Here is a 13277-nt window from a genome sequence, read left to right as displayed (position 1 = left end):
AGGGAACTGCTCTAGGAAGAAATTGGGTTTTCTAAAATCTAACTGTTAAAGTACATCTGTGATGATTTTCTTGCAAGATTCCTGTTTCCTCAAATTATTTTGATGTCAAGTCCCATCTGAGGAAATGTAGAGGAGGGGCCCAGGCCAGTTGGACTATTTCTCTCTCTAGGCTCGCAATGGCTTGCATATAGAATTAGGCTAAGTTCAACCGCATTGTTTTTTGTGACTAAAATGAAGACTGTGATATTATTATTAATATTACTGGGTTCTCTTGTAATTATTTTCCTTTGATACTGTTGATCATAGACCTAGTAAGTGGCTGAAGTAACATCTGAATCCAGGTCTTTAGATTCCTTGACAAGTATTTTGACAATGGAACCACATGGTTCCCATTGTGACTGGGTTGTGTGTGTCTGCCAGCTTGGGAGAATGCCTTGAAGAGAGAGGAGTTAGATCTTAGAAGCACTGGACACAATCCTTCATGTTCCTCTGGTAGATGAGATGGAAAGCTGGGAGGAGGATGACAGCACTATTAGGGGACTACGGGACAGAGTTAAGGACTAGACTCAATGTCCCTGTACTTTTTCCCCATCTTTCACTTGGATTGCAATATAAATAATTTTCAGATGATACAAAGCTGGGGTGAGGAGGTGGGGTGACTGCAAAACTTCTTGGATGCTGACCAGGATCTGAAAAGACATTGACAAGTGAGAATATTTGGGTGAATAGGCGGAATGTGACATAACAGGGACCAATGGAAGGCGTTACACACAAATCTGAGTAATAAATCGGCAAGTCCATGGAATAATTCCATAGTTACAGAGGAATACCTAGAAAGTAGGTCATCTGAAAAAGATCCAGGAGTCAGAGAATACTCCAAGCTCAACAGAAGTTAATAGTTTAATATAGTTATGTGAATCTTCTGTCTCTGAAGTTGGATGATGCCCTATCTGAATGACTAGTCCAGTGGTGGGCATCTCTTTTTAAGAAGACCATGGAAACAAGGAAGAGTGCCTACAGCAAGGTGATTTATGTGGCAAAGGACTATTAGCAATTCTATTTATATTTTTAAAACTCAGTGCTTGAGCTAGAGGAGCCATCCAATATAGGTGTATTGAATGGATTATGGATGGAAGAGATACACTGGGAATGTTTAGCTGGTAGGAGAAAGGGGACTTGGGAAAGGGGTAGGAGGGAATGACGGTCTTCCTGAAGTATTGGAAAGGCTATCAGCTGTCTCAGTCTTTCTTTTTATCTCTTCTGGTCTCTGTCACACACACACACACACACACACACACACAGATGCCATCTCAGTTCTTTTTTTGTTTTGCTTGGCTACATGACAAGAACTGTATATCCACAGGTCTCACTGCCATCCTCAGCCTACCCTACCCTGGGCCCATTGTTCTGCCTTCTATCCTTTGGACTAAAAAGAACTGATAATCTCTGTGTGAAAAATCAAGGTGCCAGCTTTGGGCACAACACCTAACACAGAGATACAGAATTGTTGTTATTATCTCATGGTTCTAGATTATAACAATGATTTCAGAGTCTTTTCTTTACTCCGAATGATGTTACCAACACTTTGCAGAGGGACAGAAACTGGTAGTTTCCTAATATCTTACCCAAGAGTTGCAAGGTATGAAATACTGGGTCTTTCATGACGATGTTAAAAATTCTGTATTCTCAAAACTCAATGGGGTCCCATAACTTAGAGCATGGGAGGAGTCTTGGCCCTCAGCCTATGGGATCACTCGCCAATAAGGCACAGGAGCACTTTCAACTCTCAGCCCAAGGGATGACTTGCCAGTAAGGTCTGGGAGTCAGACTTGGGAACACAATGCTTGAGAAAAGCAGGCGGCATTCTCATAGTTGCTACTGACCCACTGGAACAGAGAGGGAAGGTGCCATTTTGAGAGGTCACAGAAGAGGCCAGGTACGCAAATTCCCCGGAGCTCTACTGAAGACACATAGGTCTCCCTCACTGGGAAGGGGAGGGAAGGAGGGGGCACCTCATTACCACAAGTTGTCCACCTATGGGAGCTTCCTGAGATTGCCCTAAAGGGAGGCAACCCTTCCTCTGGCAACCCTGCTCTTTGGTACCTTATGAATGTTGGAAATGACAGTGGCTCTAAGGCAACCACTTGTTCATGTTTTGGGAGGCTCTGAAGATAACAAAAGCCTGCTATTTTGGAAGCCCGTCAGCAGCACTGCCAAGTCCCTACAGATGGCTTTGTACATGAGATGACTAACCCACGATATATTTACATGGGTAACTCCAGGACCACGACCCAGACAGTGCTAACTATAAGCATTCCCAGACTGGAGCTCATGACAGGCAGGTCCCCAGCAGCCCCCGCCCCCTGCTTTGTCTCCAAGAAAGGGCTCTGCTTGCCCTGTTTCTAGAGCTGCATGAAGCCAAAGCCATCCTCTCAGGGATGCTCCCTCTCAGAAGTCAGCCTGGATGCAGAGCCCAGAAGGGGGCACTAGGTGACTTCTGCTGATGGTCAACACCACAGGTCTCCTTTGTCACTGAGATCGCCTCAAGGTTTAGGAAATTCAGCAAAGATCCAACAAACCTGTGCTGGGGGAGCTCTGAGGGCCAAAAAAAGGTCACCTCTCCCATATTTCCCTTTCCAATCTTGAATTGGTAGTGGCCTAAACTGACTTTTAGTGTCACTGTGTATACTGAGGCATTATGTTATCTGAAATTGGGAACACCATTAGCTAATGATAATGGTATGGCAGCTCTTTTGTGACAACAAAGAACTGGAAAATGAGGGGACACTCACCAACTGGGGAATGGCTGAACAAGTTGTAGCATACAAATACAATGGAATATTACTATTCTATAAGAAACAATGAGCAGGAAGACTGAAGGAAAAACCTGGAAGGACTTACATGAACTGATGCTGAGCAGAACCAGGAGAACATTGTACTCCTTAACCACAACACTGTCTGATGATCATCTTAGGTCCTCTCAGCAATATAGTGATCCAAGGCAATTCCAAAAGACTTCTGTTGGAGAATGCCATCCACATCTAGAGAAAGAACTAGGGGGTCTGACTGTAGAGCAAAGCATACAGTCTTCATCTTTTTAAAATTTTGTCTTTTGATTTTTCCTTTTCGTAGTTTTTTCCTTTTTGTTCTGATTCTTTTTTTCACATCATGTCCAATAAAAAAATGTGTAACGCAATTGTGCATGCATAACCTATATCAGATTATTTGTTATCTATCATAGGATGATGGGGGGAAGGAAGGGTAGGAGGGAGAAAATGTTACAAAAATGAATGTTGAAAATTAGCTCAACATATAATTGGAAGAATAAATAAATTAAAAAATAATGACAATAGCCACTGACCTTTGCCCACAGATTTACTGTCCACAAAGAACTCTAAGAACGTCTTATCATCTTTATCTCTCATGTAGAATCCCTTCTTCCTATTCACCACCTTGCTCACAGGCCTTTTAACTTCCTTTTTTCTTTTTGTTTTTGCTAGGCAGACTAAAGTCACACAGCTAGGTAATTACTAAGTGTCTGAGGCCAGATTTGAACTCAGGTCCTCCTGACTCCAGGGCCGGTGCTCTATCCATTGTGCCACCTAGCTGCCCCCTTTCACTTCTTGCTTGGGTTTTGCAATAGTCTTTGAATTAATTGACCTTCCTTTCTCAAAACTACTAGGCAAAGTGATTTTCTTATTTTCCTTTTTGTTTTATTTAAGGCAATGGGGTTAAGTGACTTGCCCAAGGTCACATAGCTAGGCAATTATTAAGTGTCTAAGGTCAAACTGTGTCAACCCCCAGTGATTTTCTTAATATGCAGTTTTAATCATATCACAACTTCACTTAATAGAAACTAAGAGCTCCCTATTACTTTCCAAAACCCCCAAGATGCCTCATTCTGCATCAGATTTGTTCTTCCAATCTTGACCCAAGTGTGACCCTCTCCCCTTCCAACAGAAATGATTTCTCCCTCTTCTGTTCTTAGACTCATTATAGCCCCTATGGAGAATTCAGATAGGGTGGGCGCTTGATCCCTGAAGGACTCTCTTAAGAACTTTGGAAACGATTGTAGCATGGGAGACACTGGCACAAGACTGCCCAGCACAGAGTGCCCTCGTCAGTGAGGGGGCTGTGCTCTATGAGGAAGGCAAAACTGAGGCATCTCAAAGGAAACGTGACCTCTGTGCATTTAGAATAAGCACGCCAAATGGTCCATGGATTATTTGAGCCCAGCTCTTGGTAGAACATCCCGAGTTCATATTGGTCTGATTAGCCACAGACACACTGTAATTTGTCCAATAACAAAGGACAAGAACCAACCAACAGCTCCTCTCCCGCCTCCTTTTGTTCTTTTTGCCTTAACCTCCCCAATTAGATCACACGTCCTGTAAGGAAGGACCTGATCTTCCCTACCTCTGCATCTCTCATAGGTCTAATCAAGAAAATATTTAACAACAGTGAAATTCACAGTCAAGATGACCCACGAATTTCACTGAAGTGCCCACACATTGTACCAGCTCTGCTTTCCTCTCTCTTCACTCCCAAGTTTCTGCTAAGCCACTCACTCTTTTCATCATTATTCCAACATTCCCTGAGTACCAATCTTTATTTTTTTTTGGGGGGGGAGGCAATTGGGATAAAGTGACTTCCCCATGGTCATACAGTTAGAAAGTGTCTAAGGGAAGATTTAAACTCGGTTCCTCCAATTCTTTTCACTGTACCACCATGCTGCCCACACATCAATCACTTTGGAGGCAGAATGCTAGTCTATGTGCATCTTCTTACCTTGATTAAATTGGCACTCAACATTTGGATGCTGCTAAACCCTCAAAAGTCTGATATGATAGAAAAGACATTGGACTAGGAAACAAGAAGTAAAAGACACAACACACTGTATGACCCCAGGACAGTCACTTTCCTTCTCTGAGGTTCATTCTCTTGGGCACAGTGGGACCAATGCCACCTGCATTTCCTCCCTCCCTGGCTGTTGTGATCCAAGAACATCTAATAAACCCTACTGTGCTAGGTAACATGAAGAGTTCTGTCATATAAAGGGTTCTTTCTTACTGACCCAAAGTCGGTATTTATTGACTGTTTGGCCAACTCGATCAGGCTTGTTTATACCTCAGACTCTCAGAAAATCCTACAGTACTCCTGGTAGAGGACAGCTGATTGATTCCTCTTTGCTTTGGACTGGAAGAAGTGAGTTTACCTTTCTCACTACCCTTCACCCTTACTACCTGAAGCAGAAACTCTCACTGGACTTTTAAGGAGTTTGAGGATCATCTGGAAGAAGGAGATGGTTCCAGGTAACAGCTATCTGTAAGACGAGATAAAGTATCCCCTATTTTAATTATTCTATAATATTTCATAGACAGAAAGCCAAAGACAGTGGACCCTGGCATCCAGTCAACTCTAGGTGTCTTGGCACTGACTTGGATAGCAATGTTGGGCACCTCTGGGCACCTTGGGATTATCCCTTCCCTTGCCCCAAGTGACTATTCTGAGAGACCAGGAGGGCTTCTCCCCAATGAAAAATCTGTCCCTGAGGAAGCATAGAACCAATTCATCAAACTGACTATGGAGGAGAGGAAGAGGAGGAGGAAATAAAAGGAGAAAGAAGAGGAAGGGTTTAATTAAAAACAACCTCAAAAGACTGACACGAACTGATGCACAGTGAAGTGAACAGGGCCAGGAGAACATTGTACACAGCCACAGAAATGTTGTACCAATGAAAATCTGTGAATGACTTCATTATTCTCAATAATACAATGATCTAAGCCAATTCCAAAGGGCTTATGATGAAAAAAGCTATCCACCTACAGAGAAGGAGCTGATGGAGCCTGAATGTAAATTGAAGCAGACTGGTTTTCATTTTCTTTCCTTCTTTCATTTTTTTGGGGGGGGAATTTGAGTGTTCATATGGAAATGTTTTACATGATTCCACATGTAAAAGCAGGGAAGAATAGAATCCCAAAATCAAATGCTTAAAATTAATTTGCATGGAATTGGGGAAATAAAATATTATTTAAAAAAAACAAAAAAGAAAAAAATACTTTTGAGATCTGAGGAAGAAATCCAAAGGAAAAAGATGACATACAAGATGTCAGAGGTAAGACAAGAAAGGAGAATGCAAAGACTGACTCTCTCTCTCTCTCTCTCTCTCTCTGTACAAAAAGCAAAAGTAGAAGGAATAGGGAGCATGCAGAGAAGGAATGCCATTTACTTCAATTATCACCAAAAGGACGACAGTTTAGAGCATCTATCCTTATTTTTCACAAAGTAAGCTCTTGACAGGTGAGCATGACGCCTTCCCAGCTCTGTTACCATCTCTCGTGTGCTCCCCTCGCTGAGTCTCAGTTTTCTCGTCTATAAAATCAAAGGGTTGAACTAGATGATCTCTAAGGACCATCCTCACCTCTAAATCCTCAGATCTTTTATCCAATATATAGAAGAGGAAATAATAATAATAAAATAACCACAATAGTGGCTATTAGTGAAACTGGATCTTGAATCCAGGCCTCCTGACATCTAGCTTATTCTTCTCTCTATTTGAGATTCTTCATGGTATTGGGGATTTTGAAAAGGGTAGGGGCCCCCAAAATTGGGCACAAGAAAAAGCAAGGCAAATTTAACCAGCCAGGAAAGAACATTCAATAAGTCTGTCTGAGCCTTATTTTCAGCCATAAAAGGATAATGATGATCATTATTTACATGGACTTTCTTAGAAAAATGGGCTCCTACGTCCTAATAGCTGTAAATATCATCCATCCTGAAGGCAAAACACTCAGGATAACCTTGCTTATTGTCTCAGAGAAGACCAAAGGAAGGGAAGGAGGAATAGAATTTGGAACTCAAAACTTTAAATAAAAATGTTTTTAAAAAAAGTAAAACATTCAGTTTGCCTTTGTAAATGCAGGCACGATCCCAAGGCAGATGGGAATGCTCTTGGGAACATCCCATTGAGAGGAACCATTTGCCTTTGAGAAGGCATCAAAACAGGGCTAGGATTCCAACCCACACTTTCTGCCTTCTGGCCCAGCTCTCTCTACTAGATATTCTGACATAAGGGTAATACTGAATTTTAGCTTATTTTTTTATCTCCTGCAGAAGATCTAGACATTTGATTCACAATCTCCTTTGTCCAATGTGTCTGTACTGCTCCCCTTTTAAAAATGTTTGTGTTTGTTAATGATTGATGAGTTCGCGATAAAAAATAAAATAAAATGAACACCTCTTTAGATCACTTGCTAGTTGCTTGATATTGCATCTGCCTCATCCATTTACTTCTCTATCAAAGGTGGGTCTGAGACAAGACGGACTGTAAGGGCCCCATTTGGCTCCAGAACCATGACTTTCCATCCTAAGTATGCAGTAGCACCCCCAGCCCATCCTCACTCCCCCAAAATCATTTATTATCAAGAATGTGCACGTGCCAAGGAAGTGACAAACTCCCAGCCCCCAAACAAACTGCTGGCAAAAAGCAAAAAACATTCCTCTAAGTCAGACTTCAGAATGGGAGCCAAAGGGAATAAAAATCCTTAAGTGATGACAAAAGGATTTTACCAAAAATAATGGCTATACTTAAGTTAAGTGGTACCGGAAAACTCCCCTGAGAATTTGGCCCCAGTTTCACTATTTCTAGAATGAGGGGAAAGGGTCCAGATGAGTGCTGCTAAATTCTAGTAGAAAAGGGGTTCACAAATCCATCCCCCAGGAACCCTCCAGGGGCACAATGAATTATTATGAAAATGCAATCTGATCTGTGTTTTATTGTGTTTTTATTTGATTTTGTTTAAAAAATTCCCAATTACATTTTGATTTGGGTCAGGCCACCTTTGGAACTGTAATAGTTACATGAAACCTTTCATCCAGATGACCTCAAAAATTACTCCCAGCTCTGATATTCCATCTTTGGAACTCGATGTTCTATGGTCTAAAGTCCCTCCAGGCTTTGATACTCAAGGGTTCTGAGAGTCCTCCCTGGTCTGATATTCCACATTCATGTTCTAAGGGTCTGTGGAGGCCTAAAGTTCCATAATCCTGTGAGGGGAGATTGTCTCTGCATTGATGCTCACTGAACTAATTAGGTGAGAGTCATCCTAACTCCTCCTTTGTTTGAAATAGATAAAGATCAGATTGATCAATTGATCAACGTATCTATCAGTGTCTGTGTGTGTGTGTGTGTGTGTGTGTGTGTGTGTGTGTGTGTGTGTGAAGAAAGATAGATATGGCTAAATATAGCTAGAGATCTGGCTATGTGTATATCTCTATCTCTATGCATACTTCACATGCAACACTCCTGTGCCCACCCCACATTCAAGCTCACCCGGGGAGGAAGCCATCATAGCTCTAGCTTTATGACCAGACATCAGTTACTCTTATGGAGAACTAATGACTTCATAGCCCAACATCACTATTCATAGCAATTCAATTCAGGAAGGTCCATATCCACTCAATTAAATTTAACAGCCACTTATTAAGGGTAGGGAACTGGACCAGTGCCAGGGATCCAGAAACAAAATGACCCATCTCTTCTTTCTAAGCTGTTGGGGAGGGGGGGTATGACAGAGTGAAGAAATGCAAGCTCATTTGAGGAGAAAGATCTGTAAGCATTGCAGGTGGGCTCGGGAGAGGATCAGGGAAGGTTTCCTGTAGGAGGGAGCTTCTAGATTGGAAAGCAAGAGGACCCAGTGATTTCCAGCATTTTAGCCATGGGGGAGGGCTAGTGTGAATACACGGAGGAGGAAGAGAGAATTCTAGGTTCCGGAACAGCTAGCTAGGCGTCCAGTTTGGCTAGAAGATGGCATGTGTGTGAAGGGAAGTAATATGAAATGAGCCCATAAAGGTAAGCTGAAGCCAGATTGTGGGGGCCTTAAATGTCAGATGGAGACATTTACATTTACTCTTAGAAAAATTGGCCCAGCATAATGGCTTGTGCATCACAGGGGCTTTACAGAAGCTTACTGAACTGGACAGCACTAGGGAACCATGGGGAACTTTGGAGTAAGAGTGCCCTGTTCCTTTGAGATAGCTGTTTTTGATAGCTGACTGAGAGGAAGAGACTGGAAGATGGAGAAGAGGAGAAGAGAAGACCCTATTAAGGCAGTCTTAGGGAGAGATGATCAGGGCCTGAACCATGGTGTTAGACAGAGGAGGGAGGGAGAATGAAGACAAGCCGGCTGCTGGGGGGTGAGGGAGACATGGGAGGAAAGAGTAGAGGAGGCCACAGCTGTCAATCACAGGCCTTGAAGGACAGGGGTGCCTCAGGCAGAATAAGGCTATTTGGGAGATGAGAAGCCTTGAAGGAAACAGAATTGTTGGAACACCTTGAGTTTGGATGCTAAGAAAACAGCTTGGTAGCAATGACAAATAGCCAGTGGCTAGGGCAGAGGGAGAGAGATTAGAGCTAGAAAAACAAAACACGGGGAAGTTGATGAATCCGGGGATTGACATTAAGACGGGGTGGGGGGGGTTCCCATCCATGCTCTCAAGGAATTTCTCATTGGAATGGGGGAAAACAATGCATTAAAGGGGAGGGGGTGGCCAGAGAAAGGAGTTTTCCAAGGTAAGCAGAGGAATGGAACTGTCAATTGTCATGTGCATTTAAGTAGCAATGATGGTATTTGAAATGATTCTAGTTCCCAGGTTAAAACAAAGAGGAAGAAAGGGGTGGTGGTGGGTGGAGCCATATCTGATCAGCCCTGGTGTCCTGGTGACTGGAGGAATGAAATATATCATTATTTAGGATGGGCTAGGTAGTTTGTACACACTCGCCAATCAGAGCAACTGAGACCCAAGGCAGAGACCCAAAGTTGAATGGCTCAATCCCTCCCACCCTAAGTGGATGAATATAGGATTGGTCTCTGGTGAGCCAGGTCCTGCAAGCTTCCTCTACCAAGTGGGGGAGGCAGTGGAAAGGCAGATCACAAAAAGATTAGACTGAAGAAACCTTGATTGTCTATTGAATGGTTGACTCAACAGATAAGCTGAGATCCCTAAGGGAGAGAGTTCCAATCACTCAAAGAAAGTCACATTCAAAACTCTGTGTGGTGCCTATGATCATGAGCAGGAGATGGGGGATGGGAGATGGGGGATGGGGGATGGGGGATGGGGGATGGGGTACTGGACAATTTAAAAGGCTTGCAAGGAGGAGGGCAACCAAGAAAGGATCTTGGACCTAGCAATGATGAGGTCACTGGCAATGGAAAGGGAATTAGTATTTATAGAGTGTGAAGCATTTCTTATTATTGTCTCATGGATCCTCATAACAACCCTGAGAGAAAATTGTTATCTTTATTTTAGAGTTAAGGAAACTGAGACAAACAGAGGCTTGATGACTTTCCCAGGATCACACAGCTGTTAAGGCTGGATTTGAACTCAGGTCTTCCGGACTCCAGACCCTGTGCTACATAACTTCTTCAAAATAAAAATAAAGCAGGGCAGCTAGGTGGCACAGTGGATAGACCACAGGCCCTGGAGTCAGGAGTACCTGAGTTCAGATCTGGCCTCAAACACTTAACAATTACCTAGCTGTGCGGCCTTGGGCAAGCCACTTAACCCCATTGCCTAGCAAAAAAAGAAAAAAGAAAGAAAAATAAAGCCTTTTTAGTTAGAAAGGATAATATTTCCAAAAATGATTTATGGTTTGTAAAGTGATTTACATACATTCCTTTATTTGATTCAAATACTACTTATTCTCATTTTACAAATAAAATAACTGTGGGTGAGAAAGTTTAAGTGACTAGTCCAGAGTCACACAGCCAGTAGTGTCTAGGGCAGGATTCAAACTCATAACCTGATGTGTCCAAGTCTAGTCTTCCATCCGTTATGCCAGTAACAAAAAGATATTAGCTGTTTTAAAATGTAAGTGGCAGATTTGGGGGATTTGGTGACAGCAGTGGAAGAGCAAATAATTAGGTTCCAAGTAGGCAATCAACCAACCAGTAAAGTGTTTTCAATACACACATACCAAGCCTGTGGGCAGACGTCTGTCTGTTACAGGCCCATTGAAGGAGCCCGGGCAGTTAAGAGGATGCCAGGGTCCCTGCCAGCGCCAGCTCACCAACCATCAGGGAAAGGAAACCCAAGTGAGAACAGCTACAAGACACATGGGAAGTCCATCAAAGAGAATCCTCACAAGTGCTGCCCGCTGCTGCCACCCAAGCAACCAAGGGAGCCAGTCCCTTCTGGAGAGGAATCCCCCAGGCAATTGTGGAGGCCCAGGGACCCGCTAAGGCATTTCTTTTCACTTCCAGGAGAAAGTAAGAGATGAGCCCTTTGGAAAATGCATCAGCCTTACCTGGCTTGCTTTCATTTGGTTTACACTGAACTTCCTCCACACAATCAGCGGGAAACCAACCGATGTGACCCCGAGTGCTGCCTTCCCAGAAGCCGCCTTCACCAATGCTCAGCACTGAGAGAGAAGAAGAAAGGGAACAGGATGTTAGCTTGGATTTCTCTTCTGTGCGCACGCACATGCAAGCACACACACACACACACACACACACACACAAACACACACACACACCTGACCAATAATAACAGGAATCCAAAATGAAGGGTCCAAAGGGACAACTCAGGGGGAAAAAAAGACCAGAATAAGAACATGAAATCCAGGGTTCTAGACCCAGATAGCCTATTAACATGATGTTCATTAGGAAGTCACTTCCCCTCCACTCCATTGGGAGTTCCTTTAGGTTAGGCACTGACTTTTGCCTTTCTTTGTATGTCTAGTACATACAAAGTATATTTGTTATACAGTTGGCACTTAATAAATGCTGACTGACAACTTCTAAGGACTGTTTCCCCATCTGTAAAATGAAGATGGGGTGTTGCTCTAGCAGGTGGAATATTTCCTTTATCGGTATTATCTGTGTAGGTTACTTCCTTACTCTGGGCCTTAGTTTCCCTATCTAGATAATGAGAGGATTGAATGATACGTTCTCTAAGGTGCTTTTCCTAACACGTGATTTCTGAGAGACTACCAGGAGTGGGAACAAAATAACAATTGGCTGAGGCTACTCTGGCGATCCAGGCTCTTTTCTCCTGGCCTCGATTTTCTCACCTGGAATATAGTAGTAATATCTCCATGTGAATATGTATGGGAATTTATCATCATCATTATCATCATTTTGATGTTTATCCTAATCTCTTATATAGGGAACTTCTTGTCTGGTAATTTCCATCCCTGATGCAAAAGGGCAATTTGTCTAAAACTTAAGATCACAAATCTGAAAGTTGAGGGAAACAACTCATTTTTGAAAATTTTATTTTATTCTTTTTTGGTTTTTGCAAGGCAAGGGGTTAAAATATCTTGCCCAAGGTCATTATCTAGGTAATAGTCTGAGGCTGGATTTGAACTCAGGTCCTGCTGACTCCAGGGCTGGTGCTGTATCCACTGCACTACCTAACTACCCCTCCAACTCATTTTATAGATGAGGATATCAAGTCTCAGGGAGGTGAAGTGACATACCTAAAGGCATCTAGACAAGATGACAAGATGCATCCGAGGTAGAATTTGGACCTGTGTCCTATAATTTCATGGAGGGTCATTTTTTATATATTAATATCAATGCCTATATACATGTTGATACTGAGAGAGAGAGTGAGTGAGAGAGAGAGAGAGAGAGAGTGAGAGAGAGAGAGAGTGCGCGAGAGCAAAAGCGAGCGAGCTGCCTCAATCTTAAACAGATGTCTAGAGACAGTAAAAGGTTATCCTTTGCCCCTGGACATCCTACTGCTAGCATATTCAGAGGGAGGATTTGAACCCAGGTCTTCCTGATGTCAAGGCTGGTCCTATGTCCTCTACACTACTGTGCAACTCAAATGGCTACTGTAAGAATCAAATGAAATATTCTAGTTTCAGTGTTTGGTAAAACTAAGTGCTAGCTGTATTTCTGGAAGAAAGATGCCCTAATGACTGACAGAATAGGAAAAAGCCTGCCAACAAAGCTGAAGCACACCCCTTGAACAACCTTAGAACACATCCACTTGGGAATCCGTCCTTCTACCTTCACCTCTGGGAGGTTAGCTGGGAACAACACAAAGCAAATCCAGGGAAGCACAAATGAGAAATGCCGCTGAGTCCCCTTCTTCCTTTTCATCTCAGTCTAACAAAGAAACCGAAAAGCTAAAACCAGGCCAGAGTCGCCGGGGTGACTTGGTGCTGAAGGTCAATGGGATGATGGCTGGCCACTTAATAAAATGCTGGCTTTACAAGTGCTTCATTGAATGATCTGCGTCCGATGTGGCGGCACCACCCACCCCAGAGA

At 43.0% G+C, this 13277-nt stretch overlaps 1 protein-coding gene across 7 annotated transcripts in view; it reads right to left on the bottom strand.

Annotated features, from left to right (window-relative positions):
- The window catches only part of SHANK2 (SH3 and multiple ankyrin repeat domains 2), a 675055-nt gene that overhangs the window by 371005 nt on the left and 290773 nt on the right, over positions 1-13277 (bottom strand). For all 7 annotated transcript variants that reach the window (XM_074230853.1, XM_074230850.1, XM_074230845.1 and 4 more), the window contains exon 14: positions 11306-11419. In XM_074230853.1, coding sequence (XP_074086954.1) covers positions 11306-11419 — 114 coding nt within the window. The remainder of the gene's footprint in view (positions 1-11305; positions 11420-13277) is intronic.

This window comes from Macrotis lagotis, chromosome 3, assembly GCF_037893015.1.
Source record: "Macrotis lagotis isolate mMagLag1 chromosome 3, bilby.v1.9.chrom.fasta, whole genome shotgun sequence".
Lineage (NCBI taxonomy): Eukaryota > Metazoa > Chordata > Mammalia > Peramelemorphia > Peramelidae > Macrotis > Macrotis lagotis.
This window is presented reverse-complemented; position numbering and strand designations above follow the sequence as displayed.